A 21,386-nucleotide genomic window follows, 5' to 3' on the forward strand; every position below is an offset into this window, starting at 1 on the left:
GGACGCGCTACCTCCCGCCCGTAGTAAAATATTCTCTCGCACATACCCATATGTCTCCTACTAATTAATTTCCGTCATCACGCGGCGCCCAAGAGAGTGGAGCGTCAAAATGCGTTCTCATGCTTTCTTTGGCCCAATGCTCAGCAGCTGGAGAATTATTTGGCTCCAATGTGGAGAACGTTGATGAGGTACGTGCCGCAAATTAATTGCTCCAGTGAAGGGAACTGCTCAGCACTGACTCACCCCACATCGGCGGGAGAGATCGCCTTTATGAATTGGAGCTCCCGGACGAATCACATGTCACTTACGAGTGAGATTATCTCTGAACTGCGCCTCTCGTGGCCGAAAGTATTTTTCCGTTGGAGGAAAGGGGTCGGAACATCGACCGGAGCAGAAGAATTCAGGATGGGGAGGGGGCAGCGGGGCAGAGCTTCGCCAATGAGTCATCGGGATCGAACCGTCCTGGAATCTCGATAACCAGAGCGCTGTCGGGACGGAGAGTGACCCAAAATACACAAATCCGGAGCAAACAAAGTAACGACTCGGACGACGCAGAAGAACGCAACGAAAAGTGTTTATTGATGATAGTGATCACCACAGCTACATGAAATGGAACAATAAAAAAACAGTAACAGTTCTCGGTAGGCGAACTCCCAGAAGCAACAAAAAAGCAGGCGACGTCGTCTGACGTGTACGGAGTTCCCGGACAGCGCGGGAGGTTGCATCTCGTTTGGCGTGGCCAGTACGACGTGCCGTGAATCTCTAGATAGCGACGTCTCACTTACGCCGGACTGAACACGGGACGGGAAAACAAACAACAGAACGAATGGTTAGATGCGTCAATTTCAAAATAGAAGCAATCTCCCTGGGTGTATTCCTGATGTGTACCGGCACCGATTCGACGTCTTCGTTTGACAAGAAGACATAGGAGATCTACTCTAATATTTTTTCCTCTTGCAGGGAGCGACCTGACCTTTGACATTCATTTCGAACGAGTCGAGGCCAGAGAGAAACCCAAAACGAGTTTTCGTTTTGTCAGTCGATGCTCCGTTCGCGTGCTGCGCTTCCATATTTAGGAGCAACCACCGACATTTGAGAATGATGCGGCATTGGGTCGGCAAACTTACCGCAGCTGATAACTTCCGACGGGGAATAGTTCAACTCGTCGAGGTTCCGGTTTCCTATGACCCCGACCCAGGTGCCGTTCTTGCACACCATCTTGGAATGCCCTCGAACGTTGAAGCCGGCTGGACATGAGTACTGGACTACGGCACCTTCAGCCGGCGTGCCCCAACACGATAGTTCACCCGTGAGGTTGAACGAGCCGTTCCTCACTTCCGGAGGATCCTTCAAACAGCCGGGATCGCCGAAGAGCCGGTGCGTCATTCCTGCAAGCGAGGCGAAGGTCACGTAAGAGCAAATGTCAAAGTACCGCCGCTTGCATCTCCTCGGCCACCAGTGGCGGACCCGCTCCCTCGGGGGGAAAATACACGCGCACACGCTCTAACTCAGTTCCGAGTGGAAGGGTTTGAGAGAAGTAGAAGGCACCAGGGAGCCCAGAACGGCGATCTACTACTGCTGAGTGAGTGGGAGCGCTACATCGGGCTGCTTCGGGGAAGAAAAAAAACTCGCGGAAAGCGACCGTGGCCTATTTGGTTCAGTTGCCGTGAGCGGCGTCTGGCGCATTCTTCCTGCGATTTATCTACGTTTCTCTCCTCGTTTCCTCCCCCTCGGAGAAGCGATGCACTTTCTACAAGCCTTCTCGACGACAACTCGAATATATATTTTGTGATCCTCGCAACACGTGCCTACCAGCCGTTCACTTTTATTAAGGAGTAGGAACACGGCGGAATCTCTTTCGAAATTCGAAATGAATATCAAATACGAGGTACAGTTTTCCTTCGTTCCGATGCGACTCACCAGTTCTCCACTCAGTGCCCAGAACAATGACATGACACCGAAACGATATGTTCCGGTATTCGATCCAATCTTTGATCCTGAATATCCTATGCAGTTGTACATCATATGTTCCATTAACTGGCTTCACAGTGTCGAAAGGTACCTGCAGGAACGAGACGAGTCGGATCAAGTCGAAAATCTCTCAGATCCCTCAGCTCACGCGAGGGAAGCTCGCAATGTTCCGGTGGCGCGGACGGATTCTTCGAAGCTATGTCGAATCGCTTCCGAGAATGACGGGAGGGGGCGAGGAAGCGAGGAACTTACAGTCGACAAATAGGATTGCGTTGCCTCGTTGTACACGCCGCACGCAGGAGAAGGTTTGGGAAACATGCCAGTACAATCGAGTCGAATTTCTTCGGTGCAACCTAAAAGAAGATTCCCACAGCCATTAGAGAGGTGGTGGAGACGACAGCGAACCACTCCGGATCGCCTGCGGTCGCACTTCCGCATCTTTCTACCCAATTTACGTGCTTTCACGACCATTGCCTCGAGAGGGGTCCTGTTCCAAGGAGCAGTGCCTATCGGCACAACCCAATTCGCCCAGGTGCACGAGCGCTGGAGAAGATTCGGATCGATGGGGAAAAATTTCGGGGCGCCCCGAATGCCTGCTCTCTCAAGGGCTATGGAACACTGCGTGAGTGCCCGATCCTCTCGTCAGACCGAGACGGGATGGATCACGGAGAAGGCACGAGGCATGACGACATCTCGTGCTGAGTTCCCTGTCGCTCGTGTCGCGAGGAATAGATCCTCACAAAAATATCCGCGACTGCACCTGGAGGCTCACATGTAGGGAATGGGTTTGTCGCACAAAGGAACACCACGTCGTCGGGGCAGTGAATGGCGCAGTGCGAAACGTTGTTCGGACTTACATCAGAAACATGCAATGGCTAGCTAAGCGGAACGGAGGGCTAGGGCCTCTCCTAACAGCCGTTCGCGGACTAACCTATTCTGTCGGAGTACGTTGTCCACGACTTTTCTTTGCACGAGTCGACGATCACTATCAAGTAAAAGTCGTTTTCTGAGACACCCTTGTCCGTTTCCACTCGGCACGTGTAGTTTCCCTGCATCGACCGATGAGCGTAGTCGATCTTTACAAATGATGGTGATCTGTAAGTTCAAAGGGATACGATGAGATTTTGTCGGGGCCCCACTGTTCGGGCGAACTGCTGCTGGCGATCGCTGGGGAGGGGGGCGGAAAGAGGAAAAGTTCAGCAAAATTGAGTCTGAACTGAGCATCAGCGTTTAGAAGTTTCCTCGTCAGGTTCGTCTCGAACTCGATAGAAAGAAGCTTCGAGAGTGCGCCAAGCATTCGTCGGAGGCCTTATCGGAAAAAAGGTATTCGGGAGCCTGTCTCTTGCCAGAGGAGGCGTTGCGCACGCACAGAGACAAAGAATCGAGCAATGCGATGTATACTTTTTGAAAAAATCTCTCGCTTCGTCCGTTTGTGCTCCGAGGAAGACGCTCGCCGGCCGGGTCGCTGGTCTGTGCGCTCGAGGAACAAGTGAAGCAAAAGTATGCACGAGCGTTCTCTGAAGCAGAATCCGATAGGAAAAGAAAGAAAGGCAACATTTGTGCAATATCGTTTCATTCAGCAACGAAATCGGCGGAAACTGCGACGACGGTGGTGGTGACGGCGCGGCGGCGGCAGGGCGAGTGCTGTGTTCCACAAGCGTTCGTGGGGTTTCGCTGAGCGGAACGCGACTCCGGGCGGAAAGAGCCCAATGCCGTTTTCATTTGTCTTTTTTGCGCGCCAGTGCTCGTCCGCTTGCATTGCCATCTTCGCTTGTCTTCTTGAGTCGCTTCTCTGACTCGCATTCTCCACTTGGGCTTGTTTGCCAGCTTGCCTGCCTGCCTGTTTGTTTGTCTGCGTGCATGCACGCACGCTCGCTCGCATTCCCGTCCGCCTCTCTTTCCGCCTTTCGGTCGGTCCGTCGCTCGGCCGGTGCTCGGCCGGCCAGTGCTCGGCACGGCTGCTCGATTCCGGAGCATACGAGTCTGGTCCTTCCGGAGATTCTATCGCGTCCGCCAGAGGGACTTTTCGACCAACGATCGTGTAACGAAAAGAATTCTCCACGACAACAACAACGAGCCGGGATGAGCACAGCTCGCGTGATAGCGTGCTTCGCCCGCCGTACTCGTTTGCCGAGCAAAGCTGTCCGCGTTCACTGGGACGAGTGAGCGTCTGAGTGACGAAAGGGGAAACGGTGCGGGTTCTCGTGAGGGCTGCTCGTGAGGGCTGCTCGTGAGGGCTGCTCGTGAGGGCTGCTCGTGAGGGCTGCTCGTGAGGGCTGCTCGTGAGGGCTGCTCGTGAGGGCTGCTCGTGAGGGCTGCTCGTGAGGGCTCCTCAGTAAAGCTGCTCGTACGGGCGGCTCCGTAGACGCGTCCATCGGTGTTCCACCCGTGCTTCTCGAGCAAGGGAACACGAGACGAAACAACACCGCCGGCATCGACAACAGCTGAGTATCTCCCATTCTCGCCCGTCTCGGATGCCTTCGGGCTGTCTTCTGGGGTTCGCGGTACGTCCAACGAATGTATGTTTGTGCTCCTATTCCTCTTTACAGAGACTGAGAAGCGTGCAGCACTCGGGATGGTTCCGATAGACGGACGGCGCGTACAAGTCTCTGCCAAACAGCGTTCCGTTGTCTGACTCGACTCCGGCAGATCATTGCCATCGGGAAATGTCGATGGCTGCCAGACTACTTTATCTACACTGTCTGAGTATACTTTGAGAAAATGCCGGGGCGAAGGTTGGAAGAGTCTATTCCGAGGGCGCTCAGACAGAGATGACGACGACGACGACGACGAATTCATGACGGGAGTTACCGTTCTCGGCCGTTCGACCGGGAGGCCCGAGCGCGGAGGGATTACGGCAAGCCGCTTATGATGAAGTACCTGCATGCATAACGGGATCTCTGGAGACAGCGCTCGAATGTTCAATAAGTTCCGTCGAGAGCACCTTTCGACCCTCCGAGAATGAATCAGCGGAGTCAGGATGCCGAGACTCAAAGCCTCGGGAAGAAAAGACACCATCGCAATCAGGCAGCAAGTATGTACAACGTCAGGAGCGAATGAATGAGATTTTCTCCGTCCCACTGTCGCCTCCGGCGGAGGGTGCCGGGCGAAGACCTTCAAACTTCGTGTGAAGTCTTCTGCAGCATATGTAGCCGCGAGGATTTTGTGAACGACCGTAGTCCGAGATTCGTAGCAAGAGCTGTCTGGGTGGGAGCAGTTCACTTTGGAACTCGTTTTCGACGTGGAATATTATACGCACCTGTTCAACAGATCAGTTCTGTCCTGAAAGAGGAGCCTGGCCAGAGGCTGGAACTTTCGTCTCCATACGTAGACTTCGTCCGTCCCGTCCTTAATCCACGTGACTCTCTGAATTTCTTCATTGGGCTTCAGTTGAAAAAAACACACGAGACTGGCCGGTTCGCCTTCTAGGACAAACTGATCTTGCGTCGCTGAATCCGTCTGTAAACGAACTTCGGTCACTGTGACCGCAGCGGCGCCTGGAACGGAAGAAAAAAATTGCGTAAGTTCCCACATTGAAGCCGTTCCCGTGTGTTTCCACACGAAGGAGGAGTCGTTGGCAGCCCAAGGCGGGTGAGTTTGGGAAGCGTTCGATGCGAAATAGCGCTCGGGACAGGCGAGCTCTCCAAGTCCTCATTTCCCTAGGAACGTGACGAGACAGTTCCGTTGAGGGAATCCGGCAGCTTGTGTACCTACGTAGATGAAGGTTTACGGAAGATACAGATGAGCGAGCTTGTGTGACAGGCGCGATCCAATCTAACAGCTCGGGCTCTGCCGCCTACGTAATTTTTTTGAGTAGGCGTTTCTAGTCGAATCACCCTATCCGAAAATGAGATAAGCTCTACAAACTGCGAACGCTGTCCTGAATATGTAATCGAATCACGATTAAAGCTCAAGTCGTCGCTTATTTTGGAAGTGGGACCCCGCGTGGGTCCATTCAATCGAATATCTATCTATCTATTCCGTGGACGACTTCGTGATGGGGGGAATGATCGATCTTAATCAACCTCGAGTGGGTTTGTCAATGATGGAGGAAGGTAGACGTCGCGCGGAGGGGAGACCGCCGGGTGCGTTTGGCGGATGGTTGGGCTTAATTCGCTTGGGGCTTCGCAGAGCCAGACCGGCCGCGTCAATGAGCGAAGTGAATATTGCTGTTCGGTCTACGACGCTGCTAATGTTGACAAGAGCCATATCGCGAGCAGCCTCTGAAAAGAACGGCTGGCGTCTGACAGCGCTCCAAGTTGCCATCAAGCGAATCTCCGGGCCCGCTTGTCCGGTCGACCGGCGGGCTGCTCGCCGTCTATGCAGACCGTGTTGCAGGTCATTACACAAGCCCTATTTGTCACGAGCCGGCAAAGTACGAAGAGAACACGAGCAACGAAAGCCAGCTGACTGCCTACCGGCAAGTCGGGTGGCCGTCGCCCATTTATTTATTTCTATTAATCTTCATCTGCTTAGAGCGAGCTGGCACGGAGAGCGTCACTGAAGCCTTCAGTCGTTCATTTTCTTCCACCACGATCTTCCCGCTCTTCAGGCCCCAGTCTTTGAATCGGAGCGTTGCACCGTTCGGTCGCTCAGGGATTGACTCGGCACAGGCGGTTGCGTATCCCCTACGTTTTTATGGGGACGCATCAAAGCCTCAACGAACCCTGGCGATTATTTGAATATCGACCGTCCATGCAGCCGTCAATGGCGGTTTGAACTCCGAGTACCGGGGCCGGTCCATCATGTGTGCAAATCCCGGCTGGAGTTTATGTTCGACTATCTTCGAGCATTTCGCATCCGCCTCCTACCCGCAGGGTGAGGTGATGACCTCGTTCTCGAACTCCGTTGCTTTTCTTTCCCGGACGCTCGGCCGATCAGACTGACCCAACACAGTGGTCATGGCAAACGTAGCTTTTTGTTGTGTTTTTTTTCTGCGGCAGCGAGGTGGCAAAGGAAGACCTCGGAGGAGGATAGAACTCCGACTGCCGGCTTCTTCGTCTAATAAGATTATTCTCGTGGACGGTCAGAAACCAGTAGCTCGTCAGCCCGTCCGCCCGACAGCCTTTACTGCTGCCGGACCCGGGGAGCCAGCGAAGCAAGCGAGCAACCCACGAGCCAATCTTGTAGGGTCGCTTCCCCAAGAAGGCTGTTCACCTAATGCAATAACAGGATGTTGCTGCTGCTGCGGCGACGGAGGCCGTCAGCTCTTGGAACTCCGCTGATGTTTCTGCGGCTGAAGTACACAGACAACGATGGAGAGAATCCATCGGGAGAAAGATACACAAAGAGAGATAAATAGACGGATATAGCGGGAGTAAGAGAAAAAAAATCGACGAAACACATGGATAGATGATCTATGAGTGAAAGGGCGTCCGAGAGGCATACCAGTCGGATGGTCGATGAACGCGCTCGAATAGGTATTACTCGACCACTCCGGTTGATTAACAATCACTCCTTTTCTCCGAAAATCTTTGTTTCTAATAGGAGCTTCATGGGTCGAAACGAATGAATCGATAAGTTCCTCACGAGCTCCTTCGACGCGTAGCAATTTCTCCCTTGTGATCGAATATCCGGTCGGAAGGAACATTTCTTTGAGCGTGATGATATTCGACGAGAGCACTATAATAAAAGAGCTCTCATGCCGGGAGGAAGGAGTCGGATTCGGAGACCCCCTGGAGTTGCCGGATACATAACAACCGAGAACGTCGAAGAGGAGAGCATGAGAAAGACCAGGAGCTCTGTACGTATCGGGAAAAATGAGAGAGCGCAGATCCCGGTCGCTTCGTATCTCGGAGTTCGGCTTCTGATCTGAGATCGATTTAGGACTTAACGAGTCTTCTCCGACTGGATTCGGAACACAGTCATCGCTTCCGGCTCGCTAACGGCTCCGAGTGTGATTCTGTCACACAACACCGACTCCAACGTCTGACCATCGGTTCGAAAAAAGACCTTTCCAACCTTGCTACGAGAAAACAGCCAATGTGTTCTTCAGGAGCTCGGAGAGACATGGTTCGCTTGATAAATAACGTGTTTTTTTTCTCCATAGCGCCTGAGGCTCCCGGTCGGGGCGCGCGAGGATCCCGTCGCGCTGGTTGGACTACCGAGCTTAGACGAGGAATGAAAACGTCGCATATTGTTGTCCTCGGAGATCTCTCCTTTCGGGACCGAGTTGAGCGCCTGTGCTTACACTATGGGAGTCCCCAAGCGACGTAAGCTGGCCACAAACTCCGAAAACTTTCCCGCGCTCGAACATAGCGCGAGAGATCGTAAGGCTAGACCCTAACTCGTGACGGCTGTTTGTTTCTTTCTACGTCGGTACTCTTCGCAATATTTGCCCCGGTCGTTTCGCGCGGCAGGATCCGGGATTTTTCCTCAGATCCATTATGACTGCCTCCAGCCCTCAACTGGTGCTCAGTCAGACATTGCGGAGTTTGGGCTGTTGGAGGAACTCTCCGAAATTCCCTCCGCATCGTCAACTAACAAATCTCAATATTAGCAACAATGGTAACATTGGAACGTCTCGGGGGTGCCCTCGAGTTGAGAGTCGACTGAATCGGTCCACTGCGAAGGGTGGAGAACGGCGAGCGAATATCTCCAGGACTTTCCGCACCAAAGCTCACTTGGCGGATGCGGTGGGCTCTTTGTGCGGACGACGAGCAGACTTCCCCGCCTCCTCTGCTCATTATCTGCGAACTACAGTCCCAAGATCCCGCTCTCGATGACCGAATTCCGCGAATACCTGTGCCGCGCGCATGAGTGACCGTAAACGTGGGGTGAATTCTCTTCTCTGTTCCTCCCATTCATTCACTTAGTCATTCTTTCACTGCCCCGTCCGCAAAATGATGACCGCTAGATCTGTCCGGTGTGGGACGAATCTCAAGAATCCACGACCGGGAGGAAAATTACCGATCACCGGACTCTTTTGAGAATTTTCGGAGGAATTCCAAAACCCCCCGAGCACGCTCGCTCACAACTGGATGTATGTCGACCGTACGGCTTGATAAACGGCTCCATGCGAACGGCCATCGAGTTCAATGAGCGCAGCACGAAAGGACGAGTGAATGAAAGGGGCATGTACACACGAACGCATTCTCGCGAAGTCGTATTAAACAATGATGAAAGGATGCCGTGAATTATTGAGTATGTACACGGGACGTTACAGCCGGGCCGACATGGCGAGAAAAATGTCAGATGAACATCTAATGCACGGCCCATCCGACAATATAAATAAGGCTGTATTATTCTGTCGTCGGTCGAAGAGTTCGGCTGTGATCGTCGGGAGCTGTGTACGGACGGAATAGGGGCCGGGAAGCCCAACGTTGATTCTAGTTACACAAACAGCCCCTGCATATACTGCTATGTATGGACGTGCGCGCCGTTGAACGTGATGCATCGTGTTGCTGGATGCAACGAAAGTCCATCGCAAACGCCGACGGAGCCGGCAGGCAGCTTTCCGATTTGTACGTACATCCCTCGTCTACATCGGCTGTCCTCCCCCGTTCGGGATTCGAGAAACGATACTCCACTGGCCTGCGACCACTGTGGTGCCGCCGCGGTATGATGCTCGGCCGGCTCCTGGTCTCCGAGAGACTTTGAGAAACGATCATAAAAAATAATTCACGCGTTTTTCCTTTCTCCAACTGAGCATGGAAGCATCGATTCGTCGTGTTTCCTCCCTCCCTTCCGAGATCCATTAGCGTAAAAACTAGTCGGAAATGGCTATCGTCCGCAGCGGTGGTAACGAGTAAGGTTCAATCTTCCACGGACGATTGGCGAGTCGTACTCAGCCGGAATCCCTAGTCGTCCATGCGGCTCCGGCTCATCTTGGATTGCTGAGAGTAAGAGTTATGCGCTCTCCGACCAGGAGACAACCGCTTCCTCAAACTCCTCCCCCCGCCTTTCCCCCGAATAACAGTACGACGCTCGAACTCGCTTCGCGTCCCCTCGTCGAACCTGTGTAAGGAGGTGACTCCAAAGTGGTCCCTGAGGGACGTCGAATGCCGCCGCATGTTGAACTTTGTTTCTCTTTGACGAGTAGAGCCGATCTGATCAATTGTCCGCTGTGAAGGCTGTTCTATGAAGGCTGCTACAGACCCGTTCCGAGTTTTCGCGCTGTCACTTCGATTGTTCCTCAAGAGCATCATTCTGCCGCGAAACTGGCGCCACCGAGGCGAACAAGCACCATGCCCCTCCGAGCTTCGTCCCCCGGTCCCCTCAACCCTTCCCCGCCTGACGCCGGATCGTTTCAGAGTCTAATAATAGCGGTTCGTTCGGAGACATCAATCAATGAAACGGCCACAGCGAAGAAATTCTAATCTCGTGTCTCTTTTGAGACTCGGTCGAAGTTCGGTCTGGGCTGGCATATGCCACTCCAGACTTCCGGGGACACAGCTTCCACCGAGCGGCATCTCAAGGCGATGATACAGGAACAGAGAGTCCACCGTTCACCCCTGATAGATAGGTAGATGAATAGTGCATGATAAATATTCAATTATTCTTGGCGATCTCAGAAAATATTCCTCGCTCGATTCGAGGATCCTCCGCACGGAAGTTCGGACGTCGGAGTTCTCGAGACGACGATTTTGAGCCCCGAGGGCTTCAAATTTGAGTGGAATACTAATGAAGTTAACGCAAACTTGATTTGTATATAGGGACCTATTTCTAACGAGAGCCATTCCGCTTCCCTCCCGATTAGAACTCAAAATGTTTCTCCCCACCCGAAACCTATGGCCTGTTCTTCGTTATTGTAGGTACTCACTTTGCACGAGTGAAGCGACCCAAAGCAGAAGTAGGCCAACAAAAAAACACTTTGGCAGGTTGTCCTTCCCTAGTGGACAATGTCGACTCCGAAAATGAAGTTCGGCCATTCTTCCTCGAGCTGCGTGTGAGCGAATGACGGCGAATCCAAGCTAACAAAAGCACACGCGCACGTCGACCGTCCTAAGCAGCACAGATGAGCACTAACGAAGACTAAACAGCGACGACCGTCTGAGATTGACTCTTAAATCAATCATCATCTTGGAACATGTGTTTTGATGGCCCCCCATTCGGATATCCAGGAGCTCGCCGACATTCGGGAGCCTTTGCGATGGAGGCTCGAGCGGAACCCCTTCAGTATCTCTTGCTCCTGTTGCTGTTCGTCATCAACTGTGTTGTCCAGGTTGATATCCGATCCGATTGGGAAACCGACAGCCTCTTGAAATCACCTGAAATGAATGAATAATTTACAATGTTGAGGATATTGAAGAGAACTTTCAGGCAGAGACGAAACTGACAACTACTGCTATGCTTCCATAGGCGGATCGATGTATAATTTATACTCGGGATGTTTCTGCTGACGACAGTCGGAGGGAGTTCCTGCGCAGGCACGCGTGGGTTGTAAAGCCATCGACTGGCTCCGTATACAACTGTACGCCATCGAACGTCGACAGCATATAAAGGCGTATCAGTGACCGGAGACGTTCACCGAGTCTGGCGCTCGAGAGCCGAGTCGTATATTGTTCCGCGGCTCATTTGTCAGCAGAGACGGAATTTCGTTGAGAAACGATCGGGTCCTCAGATCTCGAGTGACTCCACACCCAGAAGGCGAACCGAGAAGTTGCAGCTGAATCTCTACGCTCATGAACGGGCTCAAGCCACGGGAGCCGAATTTGGAACAGCAACAGGGCCGTCGCACGGAATGACATTTGGTCCGCTGTTCCTTTCGATAATGCAGACCACGGACAGAAACCCAGGACGTATACGGATATCCCTCCCAGGGTAAAACCCATAGCCTCTTGCGATGATCATCCAATTTAAAAAAATGATCACAAGGTCCGAGCCATCCTGAATCCTCTCATGATGATGACAGATGGGCGATAGATTGAACGAGCCGAAGCTCCGGATTCGTTAGCTGAGAACGCTGTGTTCGCGCCATGAGATCTTCGAACGTCGCAGCTGGCACCCGTGTAGCGTTCGCATAGAATAACAGCCCAATAATCAGATCGCGCTCTGGAACGAATCGGAAGCTCCTCGAGTTCCTTCATACCACAGTGACCCTGCAGCGTGCTCGAGGCTCGTGCACTGAAATTGATCCGGATCTCGAAATATCCTCCTCCAAAACAGGATAGTCCGAAATAGTTTCAGGGCCTCCGATCGATGTAAGTATACGGGATGGAGGTTCGTGTCATGTGGTGGCGATTTTAAGAGTGATGGGAGCTTGGAGATGATTTTCCGTCCGGAGTCTGAAGGCGCAATCGGCTCCAATCGAAGATACGTAGGTTGATCCTGACCGGATTGAAGAAGGGGCGTATCTCGACGTCACGGAGTGGGCCGAGCTCCGATCTTGCTCAAAAAATGTCTCGTGCCACTTTCTGAGTCGATTGTATTCTAACCGGCCGAAAGCCACGGTACGCACCGGACACGATATCGATCTCGGTCTGTCCGGGTGGGATTTTCTGACCGCAGAGATATTTTTTTCTCGACGGGAACCGATTCGAGCTTTCGACGCTCCGAAACAGCGAACAAAGGACTCGTGCGCGAGTTGGATTTGATTTTGATCCGGAGGCAATCTCGTGTGTGAATAGCTCATGCGCGAAGAACATCCCCGTATGGGGAGGCGAAATGGGGTCGGGGAGCGTACGTCCAACCGCGATTCTCTCCACTCGAAACGGAGGGAAAAACGTGTCGTCAAGTGAAGAAGAAGAAGACTACTACTACTCTAGAGGCTCAGTAGAGCGGAGTTTTATCTTCGCTTAGCTAAGGTGAACACCATTACCACGGGCAGGAACAAGGTCGGGCTAATGGAAATTTTGGGCTGCTCTCGCTCGCTCGAATGAGTTTGCCTCTAGCGAAACTTTCTCCGCCGAAGACGACAACGAGCTGTCAGAACAGAGTGCCCTACCGCAAAACGGAGACCAGGCCTTCCGTAGGGAGACACATTCATTGTTCGGACTCCGCTAGCGGCTCCCATGGAAATACATCGATTCATCGGTTCCTGAGAAAGCTTTTCCTTCCTATTCGCTCCGACAGCAAGATGTGGACGGCAATTCGCTGGAGAGCAAGGGGGCCACGATGGCTCTGATAGGGAGACCCGCAGTGATAACTCCGTGATCATCCGAGTGCTATACCGCCTGCTCCCTGCCCAATGACTCAAGGTAGCCTGAGTAGACGGACTGGGTGCGCCGTGATATCATTGGTGAGGAACGTCCTCGTGCCCTGAGAGCGCGACCTCTCGGACGGTTGGCTCACCGCTGGCCATCTGAAGTCGGATCAAATCGAGAGCGAGGATCTTACGACTGGGGACGAGGGTCCCGGCTTAGGGTTCGGCCCTCAACGCAGAACCGATCTATCTTCGGAAAGGTTGGCCGACCGCTTTGGTGACGAAATTAACTCACAATGAAGTTGATATCCACAGGAGTATTCCTCGAGAATGCTTTGAGACGCCGAGGGAACGGGATCTGCGTGCGTCGGCTTACTCGAGGATGACCCCCGGCACGAGAGCAGATTAACTCAGAGATCGGAGAAGCTCGGATGAATGAGCCCGACGACGGGATCCACCGGCCGGGGGCGTATCTGTGGATCGACCCCGGGGCCTCAGAAACGAAGCATAGGAGCTCTTCCTGAACCACGTTGGTCGTATTGAGGGCACCTTAGGCGTTCACCGCGCACAAAGTGAGCGACTGCTGGTCTCGCAGAGTCCCGGTTGCCTGTCTAGCGGTTCCAGCTGCTGTGGCAGGCTCATCATCCACGACAACGACGACGATACGACGCTCTTCTCAACAGTCTGCCAAGCCGCCTCTATCAGACGTCAAGTGGATCGGACGTGAGAAGCAACCCAAGATGAAGATAGATGGTTCCAAGCAGAGCAAACTCGCGCAAGATGGGGTCGATCAGTCAACTATATATATAAAAGTATTTATTTCTGTATAGGGTCGTCGAAGCAGTGAGGGCACTCGGTGTCCGTGCCCTTGCTGCCGTCCCGGAAGCCTTGTGATTATTAGCTCAATTATATACAGCGGCAATGTCACTCAGGGAACGTCCGAGCCAAGACAAGCCCTCTCGATTTATTGTCGGAGACGGTGTCACCCTCTAAGTGACAAGTGACAAATCCCATCTCGGTATTCATCGATTTGACCAGTCGACCCCACGGGGCCATTCACTTATTATTCTTCCATCCTCCCTCCGTTGAGCAAACAGAGCTACAATGCTTCATCTCAATTAAGTCGATACAGCGGGACGATGTTCCATCAGATTGTGCGTATATCGGAGGAAGCCTCGCTTGGCAACAGGTCCGCACTCAAAAACCCGTTAGCAGCGACCCCTTCTTCGCGATGTACATTATGTACCACAAGGAATCGCCTATGCTTATTACGGGCTATTCCCCGCGGAAGATCCAGATGGAGACTCTCGGAGGAAATTGGGGGTTATCACACTCCCTAATCTCTACCATGATTAAGGTCTCCCTGAAAAATGTTCTTCTCGCAAGCTGCAACTACTCAACAGCGACGCCGCGTTGCAGAGTTCAGGACGATCTCCGGCGCGTTTCACGACTGACCGCAGGGATTTTCCTTTCGATCGGCAGCGTTGGTAGACCATCATCCTTCCTTTCTGCTCACCTGTCGACTCGCATGATGGTCGGTCCTCCGGTGGATGTTCCGGAGACGGAGGAACACCGATGGGAAACAGAGTGCAGGAATAGCGTCTGAGACGACACCCGTTTCCTCACCCGAAAGAGAATCTCCTTTTCGGTGTGTGAATGCAAATAATTCATCACACTCCCCTGGAGCCGAGCTGTTCTGTTTTGAAGGATCGACTGCGATGGGGTCCACCTATTCCTACAGCTGTTCCAAATCGGAAACGAAAATCTCGCTGCTTTTCGTCCGGGAGAACATTGCCGAGTCTCCGCGCAATAGCCGCTGGTCTACACTCATTCGTCGATGGACGAATTCATGATGTGGTAGCGCTCACCCCTCCCCGACCCTTTTTTCTTGCCCAAATCTGTTCCTTGTGTTCCTGTGGTTCAATTTCTCAGAGCCTCCACCTCTCTCCCTGGGGCCTTTTCCCGGGGTTAGAGAATGTTCGGCATCAGGCAGGTCTGGATTCTTTGGAAACGAGCGCAGGGGTCTTCGTTCCGCGATACTTGAGACTGACTCCGCTCTCGGAAGACTCGCGGGAAATTTTCTTCAGATGGAACTGTAGGAGGACTCGTCCTCGAGAGACAGTGGTCACTTATTCGCTTCGAGTATTCCCCTTTGTATTCGGTGGACCGACCCTTTGAAGCATCCCTGTCTTTCGGAAGGGGATGCAAAAAAACATATCTCGCCATTCAAGTATGATACAGGGGATGACGCAGCATGGAACCGCCCGCGTGGCTCCTGGTCCCGTTTATAATGCCGAGTGGACACTGATGTAATCTCTTCATTCATAGAATCGACGACAGCCGAGCGGCCGCTCGACCGCGGGATCGACCGTCTCGCCCTATCCCCTCCAACATAATCTGAAACATTGTTGAAAAGAGCTGTCGCTCCGGTCAGGTTCCAGCAAGCTCTTTATTCTCCCGATGTCGCAACTTCTTTGCGGAGATAAGCTCGAAATCTGATTCTTCCCTCAAATCTCTTCAGAAGAAGAGCGCCCATCTGTTCGTTTGAGCGTATAAGCGTTCAAGCTTCCGTGTCTCGGAAGACTACCCGACACGAGGACGAACGGGGGTTTCCCACCGGAAGGGGACGTTCGAGACGAAAATTCCGCATCAGCGGTTGGTCCAAGAGTCTCGAGGAAGTCTTCGGCGAGGATGAGCGGCATCACTTAAGAGACCTCAAGAAGAGGAGAAACAATGTTGGCCCCTCGAGCAAGCGGCCCCGGCCATCTTGGTCTTGATTAGCGGAATCGACAAGTTCCGGGATATGTCGAGAATGTGAAACATTTCGACGCTCAGAGCCTTCCCTCCACTGATGACCACGAGAACAGTCCCGCTAGGGCCTGGAGTTCTCTTGAATTCGATCAACTTCGATCTCGACGCGACAGGCACGATAGCGCCAGGCACGAACGCGAACTTGCATTCTCGTCTCGTAGGAGAGACAGGGAGTCTGACTACAGACTGTCGGCTCGGGAGTGGGTCCGAGGCGACCATCGAATCATTTTTGTGTGGGACAGATGGTCGCCGCTCATTGGTGAAAGAGCGCTGAGGCGATACTCCTCAGTGTATCCGCTGCGCGAAGCCTTCGTTCAGGATCCCCGGAGGCTCCCCCACGACACTACCTTTCATTCAATGCTGCTCTGAACGGATGTGAGGCCCCTCGGAGTCTCTCTCACTGGATTGTTCTCTCATTCGATATTTTCACCTAGCTGAATTCGAGTTATCTCGGCCTTTAGCGATTCTTGACTCTTCCGATCAAACATAAGGATCCCAAACTCGAGAAATTTGTGTCTTGGATCGCCTCGGCGTCAGAAACAAATGAACCCCAAGCTGCTTAGGAGTCCGCTATCTTTCAGAATCAATGATTCCCGATATCGCGAGTCAGTGATAACTGATGACTTATGATTCGGCTGATCGCATTATCATTCTTCGAATTTCGAGGCTGTTCGAATCGAATATTTATTGCCGGCATCCTCCCACGCGTTAGGAATGTTACTCTGATCATCAAGCGAGATTAAAAGATCCCTGGATGCAATCCTTGGATCGAGGGTCGTGGGCTATCCTCTACAGAACTCGATAGTGGAGCTTCTCCATGATCGGACTTTTTTCTTGCCACCCACCGGAGCATGGGGACGTCTTCTCAATCCTCGAGAAGATCTACTGAACTCGGTATCTCCACGTTTGTAGAATGTTATCAGTCCTGGCAAACTCTCATCCTCTTGAGATAATATTCCTATGCAAGGCGAAGCGAAATCCTAGTGCAGTTCGAAGAAACACCATCAGCATTTGATTCCTCGTATCACGGTACTCCTCGTGCAGAGTTCGAAACTCTGAAGGTTGCACTATCCGAACATGAGGGCACTCGAGAACAAATTCAACAACTCGACTCGGCCGGCTTTTCCTCACTTTGGATCTCGGCCGGACACATGGCTTTGCTCGGAATGGTGCGCGAACTCCTTGGGGAGAGAGTCCGGGCGGTGGAGAGGATTGAGATTCCTCCTCGGCTGACAGATGGCGCTCTTGTCGTGTCCAGATGTAGGTACGGGAAGGAGGAGGGTCAGCTCGAAGAGTACGAATCTACCTGCTTCCACTCGGGTAACGATGAATTACTTGGGAGGGATAATTACCACTAATCTTCGGGGAGACGCAATTACATACTGAGGTATCGCCTTCGAGATTTTCGCCTCACCTCCCTGGGCTTTCGAAAACAACTTCTTATTCAGCGACAGCATCTCAAGGAGACACCTTGCCTCAATTCCGTGGATCATAAGCGGGGTCGTATATCATTCATGTGTAATTTTAGACCAGTGCTCCCCTCGGTGTGCGCCAATTCCCGCCCTCCGAGAAGCCTTGGAGAGGTGGGGCACGGTGGGACGTGAATTGGCATTGAGGCGGGGTACTGGAAAGAAAGTATGGGGAACACTGTTTTCGCCGTGGGAAATAGGGGGAACAGAATTGAATCGCACGAAGCGGGAACCCCGACAGCGCCCGCCAGAAGCCCTAGATTGAGGGTCGCGATAGATTTTCTTTTTTTTTCACTTCAATCGGTTCGGAGGGACCTGCCTAGGGAATAGTGGAATTGTTCGGTGACATGGATCGCAGGGCTTTCAAGACCATGTTTACTAACGGTTTCACTGATTGTTTTGTCACAATCAGACCAATTAACACCCGCAGAAAACTGCAGACTTCACATATTTCCAACGCACGATCTAAGAGAGTTGCAAATATGTTTGCCTGGAGGTTAGCCTACTTTTCACCTGCAATGGTGCCCCAGACTATGTATACAATGCAATACAATGCACCTACTCTCTCCCCCCTCCGAATAGAGGCGATTTGATTTGAGCCTGATTTCATCACTCGGTGTATGGCTGCGGCAGAGATCCAAATTCTTATCTCCAGAAGTCAGCGGGCTCGAAAGCGGACTCCCTTATTCCCTGAATAAAAGCGATTGAACGTAATCGAGAGAATGAGCCTTATCTCGTGGTGAGGACTCTCCGAGCCGGAGTAGGTATCCAGGTAAGTGGATTTCGCCTGATGGAACGTGAAATCTCCCCCCTTCCCGAGTATCCAATCAGGTGTCTCGCTGATTCTTCTTAGCTCGAAAGGCGTCGCGGAGGTATCCACCGTTCACGGAGCATGAAAAAGATTCTGACGGCCATCGTGCTAGGCTTGCCGCATTTTATGACGCATCTTTACGCCGGAGGGCCTGGGTCTGCCATTTATGCTTTCATTCCGTCGGCAGTATACGGTCTGGCGCGGGAAACGCGATGATCGGCAATATTCACCGGCTTATGTGCTGGTCCTGATCTCGGACACCAACACCATGCTATGGATAAACTGCTGCCGTGTTTGTGACTCGCGGGCCTCTTAGTCTTCTTTCATACCGATTGATTCCTTCGAGACTTGTACGGCGGATCTTTCGAAGGTAAATGAGGTGAATGAGTGTGAAATCCGAAGAGAAAGAGAGAGTAAACAATAAGGGCGATTAAGTGCTTCTCGATCCTCCTGATAGAAGGGCCCCATTGCTCCTTCGATTCGAGAGGAAGGTAATCGTTCAAAGCCTGGATCTCCGCGTGGATTCGGGAACTTCATCCCGGACTCCGTGGATCAATCATCCACAGTCGAAGAGTTGGAGATCAATGATCAGCGTTTCTTCTCAGCCTTTCTGGGAATAACGCTCCGCTCAAGTGCTCGAGTCGCTGGAAACTTCTAGGCTGGAATTCCTGCTCAGGGATCAGCTCCCATCTCTCGGTCTTCTGAGGCCCCAACCTGTCGGATGGGCCCCATCAGTACCCTGTGCGCCGGATATTGGTTAGACGTATGCGATTAAACTGTCGATGTTCTCTGTAGCTTTTCCGCTCGCGAAAGCAGAGCTCCCCTGAGGTCTCCATGCAAGCTTATTGGACTGGCGCGGACGAGGGGCGTTTTCCACCGGCTAAATTCGTCCGCATTTCGATGGGATTCGGATCTACTCTCGGCATGGGAACGGAGTCGTTGGGCCCCTAGCCCGGCAACGTCGATTCTATAGAGTTCTAGTCACATCGAAATTCCCTCCGGAGACGATGATCTGACCGCATCGATTCAGGTGTCAGGGGATGAGGAAAGGGGAAGTCCCTCTGAGATGGATCCGGAATGATCCAACGGAGCTTCGCTCGTGATTTATCCTGCCTGAGCTAGCCTCGAGCCCTGATCTGAAAAAACCGAGGGCGCTGATGAACGGCTTCGACTCGAGCGAGTCTATGCGAGTGACACGCTCGATGCGTAAAGGATTTTGTATGGCATCGTGAAGGCTTCTCATCCAGCGCTCTTGAAAAGTCTCGCACCATCCTGAGACTCACGACGTTTGGTTTTGGTTCGAATTTGATCGGTTCGGCGAGAAACGGGCCCTGTCATTAAAGACAGCCGGAACCGTTCCCAAAACGAGGATGAGCGTGGTCACGGTAATGCTCGATTACAACCTCTGTTCTTGTACATACACACATTCCTCGCCCTTGATTGACGTCGAAGAGGTCATTGGACATATCGATGAGGTCCCCATATCAGATCTCGGAGTCGACCATGCTGCGCAAAGCGAGCGCGTCGTATGGACGATGACCCCGGAGGCGCAATCGGCTATCACGCGAGCTGGTTGACGTCGAGGTGCCCGGAGAGCCTTAGAGGTTAAGGGCTCCTGGCCGGGGTTATCGTCACGATAAGGTCCCGATTGTCGCAAGAGCGCTCATAAGCAGGCGGAGGACGGTGAGAGTGCTTGATACGGCTCCTGTCGCAACCGGGGCGACGGACAGCAATCGAGGCAAGCTGTCTGTGCAAAGACTTGAGGATTAGCGAACCGCTACATGTACCTGATTTTGCGACAGCCGCGGAATCCGGCCATCATGATTCCGAGCGGCGGTTCCATTCCATTCCACATAGGGCTCCTCGCTCTCGGAAGCGTCTTCCTGACGGAACGTCCAGAAGGGGAACTCTCCTGGAGTTGTCATCACCATCTTCTTGGACAACTGATACCCGAGCCCGGACCTGCGATTCTACTGCCGGCTTTCGATTATTACTGATGAACTCCGAATGCGAACCCGTTTCGTCGGCTCGAGTCCTTAGGGAGCTTGCGATGTTGGCTTCCACGTCCCTTCGGACTCCAATGCGGGAGTGAGTGGGGTCGAAAGGTGCTTCCGCGCATATTGTAATGAAAGTGTATCATATACTGAGCCTAATCCCCGGGCCGTCGCTGTTGATGCTCACGAGAGGATGAAGAGCCCAAGCGGCGCGTCATCAACGTGATCTCCGAGCTAGCCTCGGGTTGGCTCGTCCCCGAGCTGACCATGGGTTGGCTCGTCCCCGTTTGCCCGTTCCGTCGTTTCATTCCCGTTACGCTCCTCGCTGCGAGCTTTCCTATTTCTAGCAGGCTCCACTATGGAGATATTTCACATGACTGAAGTCATTCGAACCTCAGCCTTACTCGCCGGAGTCACATACACCCTTTCGCCGTTTGAGGACTAACCCCCCGGACATTTCTACCGGCGGCTTATTTAGAGTGTTCCATTGCCGAGGTCCAATAGAGTTACAATTCTCCCGCTTCATCGATTCACGGACGTCTCGACGGTCCGACAGCCCCGCAGGCACGGATTATCCTGATGCGGATGCATGTGTTAGATAAGCGATGAGGCCCGGGGAATCTACTTGGGAGCTCCGTTCCGGCTGCCATCGGAGTAACCCCAATAGTATCGACGAATGAAGGATGGATCAGTGGGAGCTCCCGGAAAAACGAAATCCGTAATATCCTCCACATATCATACATTCAATCCAAGGGAGCGCTCCCTATACTGCATTCCCTCAATATGACCGCAGTTTCCGTCCGTGAATTTTCTAAACGTAGCTCATCTGCCAACTTCCATCCAGTTGATGGTCTGAAATACAAGTCTCGCCGAAGGTACTACTCTGCACAGAGTGAGAATCATTCAATTTCGACAGTCTGCGGCACAAATGCCCCTTCCGAACCGCTTGGATTCTCTGAGACTCAGTCGGTAGGATCCGCGGCTTCCCCCGCTCTTACGACAGAGACAATATGCTATGAGGGAGGGCTCCATAGCCCGCCGAAGTGGTGATCCAACGCATTAGGGCCGTTCGAGCTCTGATCTGAGCTTTCGACGCCGCAACGCTCTGAGCCGCGACCGAGCTGGAAGTCAGGACTCCGGGAAAATAGGGATGCCCCGGTTCGATTCAGAGTTCCAGCAAAGATCATCGACATCATCTTCTTCACTCTCCCGTCAATAGGTTCCATTTCGGCAGAGTTCCGCCTCGC

The 21,386-nt window shown here is 52.7% G+C and overlaps 1 protein-coding gene across 1 annotated transcript; it reads right to left on the minus strand.

Moving 5' to 3' along the window:
- Positions 1–1,035: 1,035 nt before the first annotated feature.
- On the minus strand, positions 1,036–11,006 carry LOC100898569 (uncharacterized). Its single transcript, XM_003745163.1, has 6 exons — positions 10,733–11,006; positions 5,231–5,468; positions 2,903–3,066; positions 2,224–2,324; positions 1,921–2,062; positions 1,036–1,388 (listed from the first exon to the last, which is right to left on the minus strand). Exons 1-6 carry the CDS (start codon positions 10,839–10,841, stop codon positions 1,036–1,038), a joined length of 1,107 nt encoding a protein of 368 aa, XP_003745211.1. The 5' UTR covers positions 10,842–11,006.
- Between the last annotated feature and the right edge of the window lie 10,380 nt (positions 11,007–21,386).

This window comes from Galendromus occidentalis, unplaced genomic scaffold (genome assembly GCF_000255335.2).
Source record: "Galendromus occidentalis unplaced genomic scaffold, Mocc_1.1 scf7180000077477, whole genome shotgun sequence".
Taxonomy (NCBI): domain Eukaryota; kingdom Metazoa; phylum Arthropoda; class Arachnida; order Mesostigmata; family Phytoseiidae; genus Galendromus; species Galendromus occidentalis.

What these genes read in the sequence shown, in the direction of transcription:
- LOC100898569 (XM_003745163.1), bottom strand. Translation starts at nt 10,841, where the DNA reads ATGGCCGAACTTCATTTTCGGAGTCGACATTGTCCACTAGGGAAGGAC. An exon ending in AGAACTGATCTGTTGAACAG is followed by an intron (nt 3,067 to 5,230) that starts GTGCGTATAATA and finishes TTGAACTTACAG; the next exon opens with ATCACCATCATTTGTAAAGA. An exon ending in GGGCACTGAGTGGAGAACTG is followed by an intron (nt 1,389 to 1,920) that starts GTGAGTCGCATC and finishes CCTCGCTTGCAG; the next exon opens with GAATGACGCACCGGCTCTTC.